Genomic DNA, 20,765 nt, shown 5'->3' on the forward strand with positions numbered 1-20,765 from the left:
AGAATTTCAATTTTTAAACAAACTATATATGTTGAAAAATATCAAATCATTATATTATTATAATTTTTTGCAATTACATAAAAAAGTTTTCAGAACGAAATGTATTACACACGCAACGAACACGACACACACACACACACACACACACACACACACACACACACACACACACCATATCTAATTCTAAAAAGATTTTGATTTTTTAATAATGTTTGCATAAGTATGTTTTGATCGCTCTGAAAGTAATGAACGATTAAGAGATTATTAAAGTTATGATCAACTTTATTATAATCTTATTTAAATCCTTATATACTTTATATTTCTGAAAGATAAATAAAAAAAATATTTATATGGAAGATATTTCACAATAAATTTCACAATAAAATTAATAATTTAATTATTATACACTTTTCTCTTTACACATTTTTAATCGAATTCGAATTCATGACCTATATTGAATTTAATCGATCTTAGATTAATTCATACCTATTATAATCGAAAGTGCTATAAATGTTTTGAAGAATAAGAATTATGATTAAAATATATAATTGTATATATAAAGAAAAAAATTTTATATAAATATGTGAATTTTATTATTATAAAATCTTAATTTTTAAATAAGAGTACACATATCTAATTTATTATATATCAACATACTTACACATATCTAATTTATTATATATCAACATACTTATATTGAACCACGCTTATATATATATATATATATATATATATATATATATATATATATATATCTGCATATATGTGCATGTGTATATTATTTAAAAAGTTATTAAATCATTATTAAAATAATTTTTTTAATTATAAATCTATTAAAAAATTATTTTATTTTTAAAAAATTAGCAAATCTTTTGTCAGAAAAACATTACAGATATAATATTTGATATACTTATATACAGGGTATCTCTATATACACATACATATGCACACTATAATCAAAGTTGTGATGTATTTTTTGTTATTTTTATTTAATGTTTTTATAAAAACATTTTTTTTTCAGAATTTCAAGATTTATTGTAACTCATGCAGCAAAAAATCCATTAATTAAAAATGGATTTGATTATATCAGTAAAATACCGTTATTAAATGCATGCATAGTTGAGATTTCATCCAAACTTCGTTATTACATCGAAGAATGCGCTTCATTGTGCAGTCCTAAAGATATTTATATATGTAATGGTACAGATCTTGAATATTTGCAAATGCTAAAAATTCTTCAGAAAAATGGTACCATCGAATGTTTGCCAAAATATGAAAATTGGTAAGTTTTATCTTATGTATTATATATTCTATGCATAAAAATATTAAAATAAAAATTATTAAAATAAATAAAAAAATGAATTTACGAGAGAATGATTTATGAAATATTTTATATTTTATATACAGAATAATACAATAATCCGGAATAACTAGAGAGGAGTCGCCGATATCTTTATATTACTTACTTTCTTCTTATCTTTATATTACTTTTTGTACTGTATTTCTTAAGCAAAAGTTAAATATGAAATTTTAAAAACATAACAAATTTGAAAGTGTTTTCTATCATATGATTAGCAATTTTTATAATATTGTTCCGTATTTTGCAATAATTAATTGTTTTGTATGGTAACCACAAGTGAGTATCTGAGAAATTGAATATCAAAACTGACAAAGTAAACATTACTAGAATTTAGGTGTGGCTTTATAGTAAAGGAATTAATACTGAAGTAATAAATTATTTTCCTTTGTGCTCTTTTATATAACACAAGTAATAACGCAATTATAAAAGTTATATTAGATTAAGTTACTAGGTTTTCTAATATTTGTTTTAGTAGCAGCTAGATGCCGATTTATGTTACATTCTGATATGGTATTTAAAACTACATTATAAAAATTTATAAAAAAAAATATTATAAAAAAATAAAAAGAAAAATATAAATAAAATAAATTTTCAAGAAATTACAAACTGTAAAATAACTTAATGTAATCAATAATGTACTCACTATAAACTACTCAATTTAAAAAAAAAATTATAAGAATTTTATTTTTGCATTAAAAAAAATCTGTTTTTAGCTGATTTTTTAGAAATAGATTTTACCATAAATATGAATTATGGTTTTTATTTCTTTACTAATATATAACAGATCATATCAGAATTAATAAAATACAATATTTAATTTCCAAGAAAAAAAAGCATTTCTTTAGGGGACCTACATACATCACTATCAACGATGTTCTTTATAAAATATTTCATAAATTATTACTTTGATATTTTTATTCAGAATAATTAAAGGAATCATATTATGTAACAAAAAATATGTATAACAATATTTAAAAAACCATAAAAAATTTTAATAGCGCCATCTGCTGATGAATCAATGTTACAATCATGTGGCTTGAAATCCTATAAGTTTCATTTAATATGTTTTTCCATGTTTTCTATATTTTTCGAGATATTTATTTGTATCAATAAGACATCCTTTGTATGTATACACATATACGCACACTCACATACACGTATGCATATACATGACGCACACGCTTACGTACACGCACACGCACGCACACGCACATACACGCACACGCACATGCACGCACACTCACACACGTACATACATTATAATTATTATCTTTATAATCTTTATATTATGAAAAATTTATCTTTATATTATGAAAAATTTAATAAAAATTTAAGGCGATGCTGGATATACCGATTGAATCGATTATTTTCAGACAAGGTAATCTTTTCATTGATTATACAGAACTAAAAATCCTTTTCTAGAATTGAGGTATAGACAATAATGTACCCAGGTCTGTATATTTCATATGAAAGAGGAAAAAAAAGTTAGAAAATTACAATTTTGTTATCGATTCTTGAGGTTAACTTGTGACAACATTTTGCTGTGCACAAAAGTTTAGACTTTGAACATATAAACAACACATACTCACTCGGGTCGGAATTACAAGGAAGAACAATACTATGCTTTTAAAAATACGCCTAGGAGCTGTGTATAAGAGAATACTTTGCTCGAAAATTTCATGGATATATATGCGTGCCTGTATGTATAAATGTATGTATGTATACATAAATGTATCTATGTATGTTAGATGTGCATATGTGTGAACATTTTCGTCGGAGTTCGCCTGTCAGTCCAGCATCGCCTTAACTTCACAAACAACATAGTTTTATTATACAATGTATATAATTTTAACATGACATACAAAATTTGATACACTCGGGAAAACTTAAAACTTCTTAACAATTATCAAGCAATAATATAAACATTAACAAAAATTCTCAGCATTATAACATGGGGGACAGTAGAGCAATTGAGAATCAGCACTGTACATATTGCGCAATTATACTTTACGATTAGATCTTCGTTTTATTAACAAAAATTCCAAACGTTTCGATTTAACTTTGAATCATCTTCAGTAGTATAAAAAAGTAAAGGTATATCTTCGTATTCATTCGATGAGTTCAACTATAAAAATTAATGAAGTTATATCAAAATGTATGAAGTTAGCCCCTTTCTTGTAAAAATTAAAATTTTGAAAGTTGTTTCAAATTGTTCTAACTTTGTTTCTAACTTTGTTTTACATTGTTTCAAAGCGATATTATTTTACTCCAAACGATTCTCCAATAAATTGAAAAAAATCATTTTTTTAATTGACCTCTTTTTTCAAAAATTAAATAAATTTTTATCGTTATAGATTGTTCTAGTTGCTTCAAACATTGTTCCAAAGAGACAATTCGGTAATTCAAACAAAAATCCCTGTTGAAAAACAAAAAAACATTTTTCAACAAATGGACTCCCGGATCAAAAATAAATCACTATAAAATTACCTTTTTAAAAAAAGGTAAAAAAAAGAGTCAAATCAAGAATAGTAAAAAAAATCAAATTAAAAGATAATAAATAGTACATTAATATAAAAGGATAATACTGATAATAGTTTTTATTAAAAAAAAAATATAACCTAAATGCAGGGTTGGAAAAGTTATCTTGTAAAAGTTACAGTTATAGTTGTTTCCTTTCAAAAAAATAATAGTTGCCGTTACAAGTTTTAAAAAAATAACATGTTATAGTTATAGTTACCCAAAAAGTAACGAGCCGTTACTTTTTGGGTAACTATAACTTTAAGTTACTTCTCTGTTTATTTCCTGTAATGTTTTGTGCATTGCTATTTTAAATATAAAAATTTTATATTTCTAATATATTTCTAAGGACTATTGCAACGACATTAAGCGAGACTTAAAACTTTAAATTTATTATAGTAGTCGAATTTGATTGATTCTTATTTTACATTTAACCAATCATACTAAGACTAAATTCGGAAACGTCATCCAAGTGCTCCTACGCATCATTTTATTTTTGTTTAACATTCGGTGAAAAATAAAATGATACATGGGATACTCAAATGTTTTCGAACATAGCCTAAAAGTGTGAGAAGCAGGCTGTCAATGGCTGTGTTCAACTCAAACAGCTTTGCAACTATGTAAGATTCTTAAATGTGATTACTTTATATTTAGATCCATGAGAAACTAAGGGAGAAACTAACAAAAATCCATCACATCAAAGATTTTTACAACAATTGCAAAACTGCTTTCTCTGCTGAACGTAGCTATTGTTTCATTTTATCATTAAATATAAAACAAGGATAGAATGACACAAATTTGTCAAAATTAAATGACAAACAAATTTGAAATATATAAAATAACGATAAAAGTAATTATTAAATTAATTATTAATTACTAAAAAAAATGTAATTAAATTAAGTTATAATGGAAAAAAGAACGGAGTTAAGTTACAGTTATTGAAAAAAGTAACTCTAACTGTAACTTTGTTACGATTAACGAGTTACTTTCCAACCCTAAATGGTATATATCTTTGTATTTCTATTAAAATGTCTTTCTATTTTAATACAAATGATAGTTTTAATTCTACAGAATAATTCTTAGAAAAAAAATTACAAAATTGCTATACCTAACTCGATTTTAACTTTGATTTTGTAATATTCGCTATAATTTTCGAATTATAAAATAAAATATCCGAACCAATGAGCAATTACGCCGCGCCAAAACGACCTACTGCGTCTAGCTTATGGATGCGCAGTGAGAGGAAGATGACATGTCCTACCTGAACAGGGACACGTCACCCCTTTCTCATCACATGCACACCGCGCGTCCACAAGCTAGAGCGTGTTTCGGATTCGTCATTGGTTCGGATATTTTATTCTATAATTCAAAAATTAAAGTGAATATCACAAAATGATTAATATTAGACTTCTTTGTTCCCTTTAATCTCTTCTACATTTCCAATGCGACTCGTATCCCAAGCCTGGGACACACTGTAGGGGACGGATGAGCAAAGTGGAAAACTTAACTTTGAATGGTAAAAAAGAAACAAAAATATATAATTACAATTATTAGGTATACATTTATATTAGGTATAAAAAAGTTCTGAGCTTTAGATTTTATACAAAATTTTAAATATTTTATACGAAATAACAATTTAAATTTTATATATCTTCCCGCCCTTTTGCGGTTTTAAAGCGTTGACATTTGGCCTTCTAAAATGTCATACGGTTTGGCGTTTGATGCACATAACCTCAAAAATCAGTAGTGTTCACGATGGCAATAACAAAAGAGCACATTCGATTTTCCATCCACTTCGCGTTTCATCTGAAGAAAAATGCTGCTGAAGCCATTGCAATGATTTGTGCTGCATATGGAGAGAATGTTGTAAGTCATACTACATGTAAAAGATGATATCAAAAATTTCGCCAAGGAGATTTCAGTCTTGAAGATGATCCGCGTGCTGGACGCTCTCAAAAGATTGAAACGGACGAATTGCAAGCACTGCTGGATATAAACTCTGCGCAAACTGAAAAGGAGCTTGCAGAACAGCTTGACGTTACGCAGCAAACCATTTCCATACGTTTACATACGATGGGAAAGGTTCAAAAGGAAGGCAGATGGGTTCCGCATGAATTGTCCGAAGACAACAAAAATCGTCGGCGTGACACTGCACTCACTTTGCTTTCAAAGTTCCGGAAAAAAGATTTTCTGCACAAAATCATTACAGGCGATGAAAAGTGGATTCTTTATAATAACCCTAAACCCTAGAAAATCATGGGTTGATCCTGGTCAACCTTCGACATCGACGCCAAAGCCCAATATCCACGCCAAGAAGGTTTTGCTCTGTATCTGGTGGGATTGGAAAGGTATGTTGCATTACGAGTTGTTACAACCGGGTGAAACAATCACGGCAGACCGCTACCAACAACAATTGACCAAATTGAGCGATGCATTAGAAGAAAAGAGGCCATTTACTGGCCAAGGACGTCGTAAAGTGATCTTGCTTCATGACAATGCTCGACCACATGTTGCGAAAACGACTCAGGATCATATCTTTGCGTTAGGCTGGAAACTTCTCCCGCACGCGGCGTATAGCTCAGACATGGCATCTTCCGATTACTACCTATTCCGGTCGCTGCAGCATCATTTGGCTGATACACATTTCGTGAGATTTGAAGAGATACGAAAATGCATTGATGACTTTATCGCTTCGAAGCCGGTGAGCTTCTATCGTCAAGGAATTCGCAAGCTACCCGAAAGATGGCAAAAGGTCGTTGATGCAAACGGGGAATATTTTGTTGATTAATATTTTTTTGTTTGTTTTTGAATAAAGATTGAATTTTACAAAAAAAAAGCTCAAAACTTTTTTGTTCCTAATAACATTTTTGAAAAAATTCGAATGTGTCGTTGTAAAAGTACACTTACAACCATAAACTTAAAACTTTTGTTTAAAATTTTTTTTGATATCTTTAACGATTTGGACAATATTTATTCAGGAAGAAAAAAAAACCGATTTTTTTTAAGGAATGGTTTCACCCCCTTGACGTTCGAGAACGCAGTCTCTTATTTTTGTCCATATTTTAACATACTCGAAGCTCATTAAAATCGGGGGGGGGGAGAGACATTTCCGATACTTCCCTTGTTAGTTGGCTGAATCATCTTCCAATCTTGCCTTCATGGGTTAAAGATTTTATTACAAAAAGCTCACATCACGATTTTATTACAAAAAAGATAACATCAAAACGGCTTACTTAAAATGGATAATATAGTATTATAGTTGAAAAAGTTTGAAGAAAGATTACAAAAATATGCAATGAAAAAGAGAGAGTCCTATTTAAAAAATTCAAGATGACCTTGTCCTGACCTTGGCGACGCCACCCCCATCGAGACGCACAGGCCCCGTTGTGACGCACTCCCTTCTTATTCGGGGGCTTGAGCCATGCTTGATGCAATCTCTCCTGTCGTGCTCCAGGAGGATTATTTGTATATTTGCCAATGGCGTTGGAGGGTGTCGCCGCTGCAGTCCAACCTGCATCCATCGAGAGAATAGGACCATCATCTCTCTGGAGTACCGGTCGTGGGAATTCGAAAGAATACATGTATATATGTATATTGTAATATATGTATATATATATATATATATGTATCATTGTATTGTTGACGTGTTATTCTAAACACGTTATTTGCGATAAATATCATCACATGCCTCGGTAGTCGAAAGGATAAGATGCCTGCCCGGTAAGCAGGAGATCCAGATTCGATTCCTAGCTGAGGTGGTATTTTTTCGCAAAATAATTACGAGTTTTCACGACTGGTTCGTGGTCGGGCCCCGTCGTGACGCACACCCTCCCTTCTTATTTGGGTCAAATTTATACCATCGATAAATCTTTTGAAACTCTACAACTTTTATCTGAAACACTTTCCTAAAATGCTTAGTTTTCTAGATATTTTTCTGTCCCGATACTTTTTATGCACCCTATATAATAATATCTCCAATATATGCTCCATAATGAAGATATTCATTACTTTATAGAATTGTCCTTCTTTGATAGACTTTCTTTAATAATTGAGGCTGCATGCAGAATTGGAAATTCAAATCATGTCAGTGGTATTGACCACTGATAAATATACTGTCGACGGTCACGATAACGTTTCGCGATAAGCGGAAGAGCACAAAATGACCACACTTCACTAAAAAGAATGGAACTTTATTAAGCAAATAGACAATTGGTTCCCCGTGAACACACGTCCATCGGCCACCGTTCCGCGAAAACAACACAACAACATACTGCGTAATCGGAACATCAAACGACACATCATTAGGGAACAATCCTCTTTTTCAAAATATCGATTTTCGAAGTATTGATTCTTCCGGGGCAAGGGTGAGCGGAACGCCGCTCGGTCGCAACTAAAAATATATGTTAATATATATTAATATATTAATAAATATAATAAATATAGACTAATGATGTAAAATATTGGGAGGGGGGGACGGAACATACTGTCTCCACGCATACACTTTTCAACGTGAAGCAAAGTTCCATATGGATTTATAATTTTTTTATGCATATATTAGCAAATTATGCAGCATTTATATAAATTATTATATTGTCGCGCTCGCGGCAAGTTGACTCGTTACATTCACGCCAGGGAAGGAAGAGACAGTTTTTAGAAAACGGAGAAACACACTTTATTATTTACAAAGACATAAGAATTTTTTCTTTAATAATATCGAAATTCACCGCGATTCGGCTCAAACTCGCGCGCCACGCCGTCGACTCTTTCACTACAACAACGCTTGACCACCACTTGACGACCGCGTCGGCAAGGAATGATCTTCAGGTTGGAAATCAATATGAGGGTAGCGTCGAGCGGAACTTGACGACCGCTCGGTCATAACAATATTTTTAATACTTTTTTTGTTACTAACTTTTTAATAAAGAGCGAGCGATAGCTAAAACATTTTGAATATTGTTCAAGGTAATGACCTTGATATCAAAGTCAAAGTCATCGGGGCAGACTCCCCTCATCGGTATAGTTACCAAAATTAGTGTTATTTATTATTTTTATTATTATTTTATATTACTGCTAATATATTCCTTTCAATGCGCGCGAGTTCATCATTATCGACTTTATGGATAAATCAGGCCGATAAGTTAGAGCTATAAGACCCTTCGATGTGTACAATATGATCGTGTGTGCAATGCGTTGTGCGCAATACGGTCGTGTGTGTTGTGTACAATATGATCGTGGTGCAACATGCTGTGTGCAAACGAAGCTGTAGGCAATCGGGAATGGATAGGCAAACAGGATTCAATCAATTATATTCAATTATATCATTTTCGCTAACTTTTAGAACGCTAACTTTTAGAAAACAGACGAAAGATCATAATTAATTAAATGCAAACCCTCTTGAGATATTACTCGTGACAAAGCAACATAAATTTATCCCATATTATAAATACAAAATTATCAATGTCCATGTAATGACATTTATAAACTTAATCCTTGGCTTTTATGTGATTTCATAACTTAATGATAATGGAAATTGTTTTCTAATAATGTAAAGTCTATCCATCACTTGAATTTTTACGTTGAATTTATTAAACAAAATATTTTAATCCTGATATTATCAGGATTAAGATATCGTCGAATTTTGGAAATCTGATGGTACTGGTCTAATGACATGTAGAGCTGCATTTGATTACAAAAGATTTATATTTCTTTTGCGTGCAATGCGTTTTGATAATATACAAGAAAAGATCGCGCGGAAAATGATAAACTAGGCACACGTTCTCTCTTCTTATCCTCTTTTTATAAAACTAAAATCATCAAATATAATTATTAAGATAATAAAATGGAGCAATTAGGGATTTCCATACAAATTTTGTTGAAAATTGTAAGAGAAATTATAGCTTGTCGGAATACGTAACGATGATGAAATGTTACACTCTTTCAAGGACGATGCAGTTTTCTGCATCCAAATAAAAATCAGCTAAATAAATCAGCTAAATATGGATTAAAATTATATGCACTATGTAACAGCAAAACTTTTTATACATTTAATTTTAAAATATATTGTGGGAAGCAAAAACAGAGGCCATATTGTACTTCTAACGAACCAATGGATATTATGAAAAAACTATTTGAACCGATAAAGAAATCAAAACGAAATGTAACTACCGACAATTATTATACGAATTATCCAGCTATGTATCGTTTGGAAAATGATCTAACGTTAACAAGCACGATAAAAAAAAATAAGAGAGAAATTCTGCCAGAACTTTATACCAGTAAAACTCATAAACTCATAGATTCTTCCTTTTTTGATTTTCAAGACGATTGTATTCTCTATCATACGTTTCTGACCAAAATAGGAATCGACATGATGGATAAAAAATGTGCCGTTTATAATGCGGCACAAAAAACTTGAAGTTGGCCATTTCCTCGTTTTTTCGCCACTTAGATATTGCTAGCATAAATACCTATGTATTTTTTCAAGTAAATAATCCTACTAATTCTGTTATAAGGCGAGACTTTTTGACTAAATTAGCACTATTTCTCTTGAAGAAGCATCTCGAAAACAGGACAAAAATTATATCTTTGCCAAAGGATATTTCAATTTTTCTTTTCAAATATAAAAATTTTGCTTTCAACAAACTTGGGAAAAAGAAGATTCGGGCCATGCGTTCAATGGAAACCACAAGAACACTAATACGACTGTACAATGCAACAATTGTAACAACTTTGTTTGTAGATGTTGTAACGGTGCATATTTTTATGCATCGTTCCGCGACCATTTTTAATATATAAAATTAGACTCACAAATAATTACGTGACGATCACGCGTACCGATTGCGTGGGATGCGTTCCACGCCGCGCCACTGAGTCCGACCGAAGACCGCCGAGCACGTCCGAAAACAAAAGCACTCCCACTGCGGAAAACATCCGAGCATCTCCGATCTTCTCTGAATTCCACCGGAGATAAAAAGATTGCTAATCTCATTAGAGCGGTTGCGGCAGCTTAATTACCGCTCATGATTCGATCCATTCCAAATCCGCCTGAATATCGGATTGGAATGACGGTATAAAAAGCTGTCTCTGCTCAAAAAGAACAGAACTACAGATCTCCTTCGGATCACACGCTCGCTCCTACGAGCTGATCCGGAGCTCCGCTCTTCGAGACGAGACCGAGCAAACGAGGTGAAGGAAACCCACCGTCATCTGAAAATTCCTAACAAGCCACGTCTTCCGAACCGTTGTTTTCCGCAACTGCGAGGAAGATTACGAGTTGAGGTGATCCCTGCTCTGTCCGGATGCCCAGCATCCAGCTCGATTTTATTCCAATACTCGCAAGAAAAGCGCATCGTTGAATGTGAGGGTAACCTTCCTCCACCGGGACATTTCCGGCCGATCGCCCAAAACCCGCGTGCACTCCACGATTCTGAGCGAGAATGCATTGCTGAGGTGAGAATAATCCGCCGCCACCGGGAGTTCCCAGACGATCGTTCATTCCGCAAGGAATCTCGGTGCTTCCGCGGAACATCCATAATTACCGTCTGATACTAGCCATGTTTATGGTCCGCAATATATATATATATATATATATATATATATAAATCTACAGATACGAGTACAGACCGAAATCGCGATCTCAAAACCATAATTAGAAACATCGCCTACTCGCGAATCAGCGTCAAATTTCGACAGGACTGAGGTTGCTAAACAACCACGTCCGCGACAATTCGCAACCGCCTAGTTGATCATTGAAAAATTCGCGGCTATAATTTGTAAACTCACGTTCTGACATATACCGCATATACCTCTGATGACTCCGCCGACTTGCGAACGCCCGTTCTCAAGTATACGTGCTATGCCTTGCGTCGGTGTAGATTTCACATAATAGCCTCGATTATTAACACCAGCAATAAACATTGTCAAGTTGTTGTTTTTTTTCATCAGTCATTTTTTTTCTTTGTTATATTGTTTCTTCTGATTTATAATAAACTTCATTTATTATTGTTACATATAAATAATTCTCAATAATTATTTCACCTAACTGAACTCGTACGATTGACGAACTATTCCGCGTTGGAAATAAAACCCAATTCGGACGGGGGAAAACTAATCCGTATTAACGTCATAGCAATCAAACACCTGCGTTATCTGTAATGAAAATGCCAATGCTGAAGATGATATATAATTATTTATAATTATTATTTTTAATATTTTTTATCTTTTATATTTTTTATATTTTTATATTTTAAAGAGTTTATTTTATATCATTATCTTATAAGAACACTATTATTATTTTTCTATGTTTGATTTTAAATTGATGTTTTTATTTTTAAAATAATTAACTTATTTTTCATTTTCTACTTACATCTAATCAAACTTTTATTTTTATAAGAAAGTAGACACAAAATTTTAATATTATAGTTAAATTTTAATATTATATTTTATTATAAATATATTTTACTTGTTTTTATAACGATTATCTAATTATTTATCTAATTATTAAAACCCCCAAATAATAAATTTGTGATGCGGCGCGCGCGCTCAATGTTCGGCCGGGAGATATACCCGGTTAAAAGGATGCTGGACTGACGAGCGATCTCCGACGAGAACGTTCACACATATGCATATTTAAATATACATAGATATATTTATATATATATATATATATATATATATATATATATATACATTCATACATATATTTCTGCACACATATGAACTTAACCTCTTAAACTTCGCATACTTTCGTACTTTTCCATATGGTTTTGTTGTATAGTGTATATAGCGCAAGTGTGTTCGTGAAAGGAATGTCGTGACAGGTGTTTAGAGTGTGAAGGTTCACGGTTCGAGCACAATAGAATATACTTTTAATTAATAATTATAATTAATAATTATAATTAATTATGTCTATTCTGGCCTAATTATGTTTATTCTAGTCTCTAATTATGTTTATTCTGGCCGCTTAGAAGATTTACAATATTTACAAGAATCCCGAACCACTCGTGTGTTGTGTGTGACTTTAGATAAAAATAATTAATTTGTAAGAGAATTTCCAAGAAATAAAAATGTGTATTTATAAAGCGAGTGATCGGGTGTGTGTATGAATAATGTAATGTCTGTGTATAGTCTCTCTCTGGTTGATTGATAATGTGAGTAAGATTTTGATTGGTCGCTCCGTGTGTCTTTATCTGATAGTCGAATGTTTCTGTTTCGTTTTTCGTGTTATTTGTAAGTCCGTCATGATTCCTCCGTGTTTCGATCTGAAAAGAAAAAGAGAGCCGCGTCTATTGGAGTCGATGGCGATGGTCTATACGGTCGAGAGAAGAGCGACTTATGCAGTCGACTAGGAGGCGATCTTTCGGTCGATGAAAGGAAGCGACTTTGCAGTCGAAGAAAGAAAGCGATTTTCCAGTCGACGAGAGGAAGCGACCTTGCGGTCATCGAGGAGGCGACCTTGCGGTTGTCGAAGAAGCGACTTCTCAATCGATGAGAGGAGGCGATCTTGCGGTCGGCGAAGGATAAGAATCGATTTGCAATCGATGGACAAAAAACCTTTTTTCTAGATCTGCCAGCGCAGAGAGATCGAGATTGAGTGTCGAATGTTCGCTTAGTTATACTGTTTGGTGTTAGATTCTAATTGCGAGAAAGTTATTTCTTCTTGCGCCGCGTTGCGGATCGCGACCCTAATTGTTTTGGCTCGCGACAGATGCGTGACGCGTGGTGCGCGACTCCCGCGAGTGGCCACACCCATTTATTTCTCCTATAGTTTTCAAATCATATTTTGAAGATCTCAAAATATTCTTAGATATTGTACATTTTGTACATATTCTTAGATATTGTAAATATGGATAGGTAAGTTTCAAGTTCAATAGTTACGTGGTATTATTTATACCAAGTGGATAAATAATCTAGACAGTAACAGAAAACTGTAATACAAAATTTTTTTTTGTTTTTTTATATCATTTAATACTTTTCCATAGTTAGTTGGATATTTTCTCTCATTCTGTAAAAGGATTTTTTAATCCTATATAAGGAAAGCGAAGAAAATGGAAAAATACTAAATATATATTCGATAAAACAGATGAGTCCTCTTAAAGATTAAGATCCTAAAGTGATGGGAATTATCGACATATTACAGTGCACCAAAGAACTTTTTATTGGCTAAAAAAATTAAAAAATTTACTTAATTTTAGCTCATATAGCTATCACATCAGATCTTGATTTCCTTAATACAAAAATTCTACAGTTCGTATATACAAAATGAGTGCCTCCCGCACTTCGGACTAGATAAATAAACAATACTATATTTTTGGATTTATGATTGAAAGTTTAGAAAAAAAGTTTAACACTTGAACAAACTGTGTATAATTTTACGCGTATATATATATTTGGCGCAGGTATAAAATGATAAGTAGAACAGTAATTGTAGTTGACAAATCTTGCAATAGATCTGTCTTTCCTGGTGCTACAGAGGAAAGCCAAGGACAAATGATCTATGGGATCGATAAAACGTTCAATAAGTTTGCTTGCTAAAATAAAGTGAATTTAATTTTCTATTGATTTTCTTGTTACATCGACCATTCCGCACTATTTTTTTTGTGCTATGTTTCAATTGTACAAAAGGATTTTGCAATCTGTAAAGCCAAGGATTCATGCCGGTTGTAATGTGTCAATAATCCTGTCCAGTATTTTCAATAAAAACAGTCAACATATAATATATATAACTTTGTGTTTTTACTTTATATATATATATATATATATATATATATATATATATATATATAAAATAGGAATTTATATATTGTAAGAAATAGATGACCGTAAGCGGTCATGAAAGAGAGGAATATAAACACCTAACAGAGAGGAGCCGTCGTAGTTCTAATAGAGAGGAATCGTCGTAATCCCAGATTAAGTGTCTTGGTAATAAGCGAGGGAAGTCCCAAGTTCAAATTCAGTCGGTCTCCGTTTATTTTTCCAAACCTAATAAATATCTTTTAGCTCAGAAGTGGGATATAGCCTATGTTACCTCAGAGAGGATACAACCCATGTTATCTCAGAAAGGATACAGCCCCTGTTACCTCAGAGAGGATACAGCCTATATTACCTGACAAGGAGAATTCAGTCGATTTGTGTGTCGTTTGTGTATTGTTCGAAATGAACAAAAGTTGGGGAATAAAAGTACTTCAATGTCGTGTCGATTGTTCAAAGGTAAACGAAAAAGTCGGGGAGTAAAAGTACTCCAATGTCGTATCGATCGTTCAAAGATGAACGAATTCGGGATCAGAAGCTCCAAGTTTCGGATAAAATTTCGGTAGATGAAGACTCGATACATTCGGGACGAATGTAATGTCAGAATGGCCGAACTATAAGAAATAGACGATCGTAAGCGGTCATGAAAGAGATTCGGAATAACCCCCCCGGAATAAACCCCTAACAGAGAGGAGTCGTCGCGATCGCAGACTAAGTGTCTTGGTAGTAAGCGAGGGATCCCGAGTTCAAATCCAGTCGGTCTCCATTTATTTTTCCGAATCTAATAAATATCTTTCAATATATATATATAAATTTTACAGTTCCGTATGGATAAAATGATATAGTTCCACAGTTTAAATTGCTGTAAAGAACGATACTGAGCTTGTAAAATTACAATCCAAAGCTTAACAAAAAAAATCTATGCATCAACAGTATGCGTATAATCATTTCTCACCTCGACGGAATAAAAATGAAGGATCATGTGCGAAACTACATCATTTTGTACATACAAAGCTGCAAAACTTTTATATAACTTTTATTCGTCAAAATAAGACATCGTGTTTCTCCTTTGCATAACGTGTAAGGCATGAAAGAATGAGCCAATCAGAATTCTTCATTCTTATTCCATCGAAGTGAAAAATGATTATTGATGCATAGATCTTTTTTGTTAGGCTTTGAATTATAATTTTACAAATTTAGTATTGTTCTCTAAAGTATTCCGAAGTGCGGAACTATATTATTTTGTACATACAAAGTTGCAAAACTTTTATATTCGTCGAAATAAGATGTCGTGTTTCTCCCTTGTATAACGTGTAAGGCATGAAAGAATGAATCAATCAAAGTCCTTCATTTTCATTCTTTTCGAACGGCTGATAATGAAAATGAAAAGTGTCCGTTTCGACAAAATAAAAAAATAAAAGCTTCTATTTGAACGGTTTCAATAATAAAAATAAAATCAGAAGCATCCGTTCAGACGGCACTGATAAAATTAATAGATGCATCTATTCGGAAGGTATTGTATTAAAAATCAAAAACGTCTGTTCAGACGATACTGATGATTACAAATGTAAAAGTTCTAAACTAGATACGGAGAGACGAACAAAGACATATTAGATGCGTTCTCACGGAAGCGATGAAAGGGTCCATTCTGTAATTTTCAAACTTATATAAATGAGGCACGTACGCAAAAGACGAGACGTACATGCGTTCATCTCAACTACTATGGGAGAAAAGAATAAAAGTACTATATATTACTATCTCGCGTTCACGATGCGTGTAAAAAGAAGAAAGAAATATTATCGTATCTTTCGTGCAATATGATGATCCAGCGTCTCCTGTCTATTGATTATCGTTCAGTATTGCTAACGTAGTATAGTGAATGAATTGAAAAGAATAAACAGACATTAATAATGCATAAAAAGAAACGAAAATTGTTATATATAATTATATATATCGTTATATATAATCATATATAATTTTATGTATAAAAATTATAATTGTGTAATAAATAAGAATATGTATGAAATTATTTTCGCAGTATAAATGTATAATATATGTTCAAAAAATTCACAGTTATGAGTAATTAATTACAAATTCGACAAGACATTTATTGAACGATAAATGAAATAATCAAATTATATTATTTCATCTTTCTCTCTCCTTTTATTTGATGTAAGTAAAAATATGCGTAACTTGTTGAATTTGTAATTAATTATCCGAAATATAATAAATTTTCCATTTCCAAGAGTCGGAATATATACAATAAGATTGTAATGAGAAAATAATTTTATACTTATTCTCATTCATTTATTAGACTCTTCAGTTATTATAATCTTATAAAATTATATAACAGGTCATTATGAGTATGACAAGTAAAGCATATGACTATAATAATTTTCTAATAAATTTCTTCATATATTTTTTCCATATCTGCTTACTCTTTTTAATTCATATTGTATATATCAACAATAACGAGCGGTAATAGCGGACCAGGTAATATCGGAGACGTTTGACGACGACATGGAGCGCGAAAAAATGCGATAATATTTCTATTTCCTTCTTATACGCATAGAAAGATTACAACGATATTCCTATTCTTTACTCACAGCGCATCGGTGCGAAAGAATAAGATAATATTTCTATTCTCTTCTGCCAATCCAATGTTGCCGAGCACCGAGCGCACATGTGTGTGCCTCGTCTTGCGTGCGTGCGTGCATGCGTGCGTGCGTGCGTGTGTGTGTGTGTGCGTGTGTGCGTGCGTGCGTGCGTGCGTGCGTGTGTGTGTGTGTGTGTGTGTGTGTGTGGTGTGTGTGTGTGTGTGTGTGTGTGTGTGTGTGTGCGCGCGTGCGTGTGTGCGTGCGTGCGTGCGTGCGTGCGTGTGTGTGTGTGTGTGTGTGTGTGTGTGTGTGTGTGTGTGTGTACCGAATTGATTTTTTAATGCACTTGATCCATATCAATATGAAGCAATAATATTCGTAGATAAAATTTTGTAGAATCTATAAAATCTTGCAGAATGAATAATACAGTGATTTAAATGATTTATTTATCACGATTTATTGCTCACACACGCACGCGCTCGATAATAAGAAATATAAAAATTAGAAATATTGCCTCTTAATGTCGAAATTAAGAAAACTACGCTAAATTAGTCAGAGAGAAAAAGAGATATTAAGAAAGAAAAGGACAGAGGGATGTCTGAAAACAACAATGATGACGTGAACGCTTCTTAAAATTATCTATTTTGATTTTGCCTTGCAATATCCCTGGTCGTAGGACATAGAGAAAAAAAATTTTAAATACTTTTATTATATGATTTGATTCTCCGTTGTCGATTGAATTTACTTAGAACTTATTTGATTTAGACATTACTGAGATATGAAAATATAGAATTCATCTTGGACTCTCGTAATGATAGCCACAGGCATCTTCTATATGGCGACTTTACTATATGAACTTGGCATTGAGACACTATCCATGTCTTTTGATAATCTAGGAGTTACAAGTTAGATGAGTTGAGTGAATGATCTTACCATTTGTTTTTAAGCTAAAAATTGTCATATGATTAATGCTGAATGAGTTGATACGTTTGTTACGTAAAATGAGGAAATCACATGTTATAAATACGGAAAGAATACATTGTATCTGATTAATGGAACAATCAATTATACGTTTGTAACATTTTACATTTACCTTAATATCTTCTACAAATTCTTTGTAAGGTAATTACTGTGTCTACAGATTTTTATCTCCCTTCAGCATTTAGCATTAAATAATATTTGCTCGAATACCTCTTCGCCATAAGCTTTTTCATTATTTCTAAAGTTTTTGAAATAATATCATAAATCTGTTTTAAGAGAAAGTTTGGTCATAGTTGTTCTTCTTTTGAATCTATGACATACCCAAAATACATATTTTATAGACAATAACGTATTCGAAATAAAATAATCATTAACAATTCAAATTATTTGTACACTACACAAAAGTTATAAGTACATAAATGTAAATGACTAGCACTAATAGAATAATAATAAATAATAAAAACTTACAAAGGAAGGGCCCGGAATCACTGATTTTGAAAAGCTTATATATGTTAAAGTACTACTAGAAGTCTACTAGAAGAATATTTGAGCAAAAAGATAGGACGTCATATTCAGCTGTTTTCAAGAAAAATCGGTTTAAAGTTTATAACGTTTCTTATAGAGTCGCGTTAAGACTGTTCTCGCCAAGATCGCGTAGCTCGATCCTATACTATCAATCTGTCAACCCGGATTCGATTCCTGCCTATTACAAAATTTTTTTAATCTAGAAAATATTTATTTATTATATTATTATGTTAAATATGTTTTTATTACTATGTAAAATAAAATTAATTTAATTAACAATTGTTTTTATTTAAAATTTTCACTTTTAACTTTAATTAATAATTTACTGAACCTAATTTTTATTCAATTAACAATCTTATTACATGTTTTATCCGATATAAAATTAATAAAATGCCATTTTTAACATAATTTAATATAGTATATGTTAATTAAATTTTAAAATGGTTAATTTAATAAAGAATTTAAAAATAAATGCAAAAGATGTTGCCAAAACTTTTATTCATCTTCATCACTATTATTAATATTTGCGCTCACTGCCTTGGTTCAAAAACAGGATCAGATGGGATTTCGAATTTTTTTGTGTAAAGATATACGTTACAGTAGAGAAGTAGTCTGGAAGAGAGGCCAAAAATTATTACCTGAGGATGTTAGATATACAAATACACAAATATTAGTTGGAGCAGTGAGTAACTTAATGTTGAATAAAAAATTACGGATCAAATAAAATTACGATAAATAAAATATTTCTTGTATTAAATAATAACTTTAATTATTAACTATAATAACTATTTTAAATTATTAATTAAAGTTAAAAGTGAAAATTTTTAATGAAAACAATTGTTAATTAAATTAATTTTATTTTACATAATAATATAATATATATTTAATACATAATAATGTAATAAATAAATATTTTCTAGATTAAAAAAAGTGTAAGCAGAAATTGAACTTGGGTCGACAGATTGGTATTATAGGGTATTATAGCGCCCGAGTGATCTTGGCGACAATAGACTTAACGGGACCAATATATAAGAAATACTATAAACTTTAAACTGATTTTTCTCGAAAACAGCTGAGTATATCCTATCCTTTTGCTCAAGTACTCTTCCAGTAGAGTACTTTAACATACATAAGCCTTTTTAAAATCGGATTCCAAGTCCGCGCCCTCTCTTTATTAGTCTCAGGGCTTATGAAATATATTGTGTATATTTATTAATAAAAAAAGTGACCAGACTATTCTTTTCATCATGTAAAGAATCATGTACTTTTTTTGAATTTGAGAAAAGAAAATGTAGATACTTTGATCTTTTTTTATTTTTTCCGCGAAAATGTACTGTTTGTTCTCTTTTTTTGCCTTTCAGACAATTTGAGCAAATTTGAATGTAATAGAATTATATGTCAAGGAGATTAACATTAGGTTTGTTTTTTTTTTTGTACAAGAAACAGCATCAGTTATATCAATTTATGATAAACTTTAAGACTTGTCCTATGTGTGTAAATTAAAGTGTGTTATTATGAAATTAATCATATTAAATATGTAAATGTTATGTTATTTTTATTTTACGAAATATTTTATATTTAGACATAAATATGTCTATTTAATTTAACAAAATTAATAATCCATGTTAATAAAAAACATATAAAACTTTGATTTCTGATTCTCTCCTTTCCCCCTCTCATTGCTTGATTTATTTCATTATATTTTTATATCAATACTTACAGCAGCAAACAAATAGCCTACATATAACACTGTCGCGTTCGCGGCGTTAATTCCCGTGATCGCGATACTCGGCGGAGCGCTCTCGGAAAGGAAGAACACTGTTTTAAGAAAGACTCGCTCTTTATTAAACCAACGGTACAGAAACGCGTCCGGCCACCGCAGAATCCGGCCGTCAAATCTATAAAACAGTCGGAGAACGACGCGTTGCCAAGGGCCGATCCTCTATTCGAACTCTTATCGATTGATATTGATTATTTCTTAGCAGCGCCGAACGGAATACCGCAACGGCCGCAACACTGCCCCCCTCTTCATAAAA

General features: G+C 31.8%; 1 protein-coding gene and 1 pseudogene across 4 annotated transcripts in view; both read left to right on the forward strand.

Annotated features, from left to right (window-relative positions):
* LOC105426301 (phosphoenolpyruvate carboxykinase [GTP]) overlaps positions 1-20,765 on the forward strand; it is a 138,686-nt gene that overhangs the window by 3,541 nt on the left and 114,380 nt on the right. For all 4 annotated transcript variants that reach the window (XM_089074225.1, XM_089074223.1, XM_089074224.1 and 1 more), the window contains one exon: positions 1,022-1,282. In XM_089074225.1, the coding sequence (XP_088930351.1) occupies positions 1,022-1,282 (261 nt within the window). The remainder of the gene's footprint in view (positions 1-1,021; positions 1,283-20,765) is intronic.
* Positions 3,312-10,386, forward strand: LOC148937026 (uncharacterized; annotated as a pseudogene).

The sequence above is a fragment of the Pogonomyrmex barbatus genome, unplaced genomic scaffold (assembly GCF_055798465.1).
Source record: "Pogonomyrmex barbatus isolate J1 unplaced genomic scaffold, ASM5579846v1 scaffold17, whole genome shotgun sequence".
NCBI classification, from domain to species: Eukaryota; Metazoa; Arthropoda; class Insecta; order Hymenoptera; family Formicidae; genus Pogonomyrmex; species Pogonomyrmex barbatus.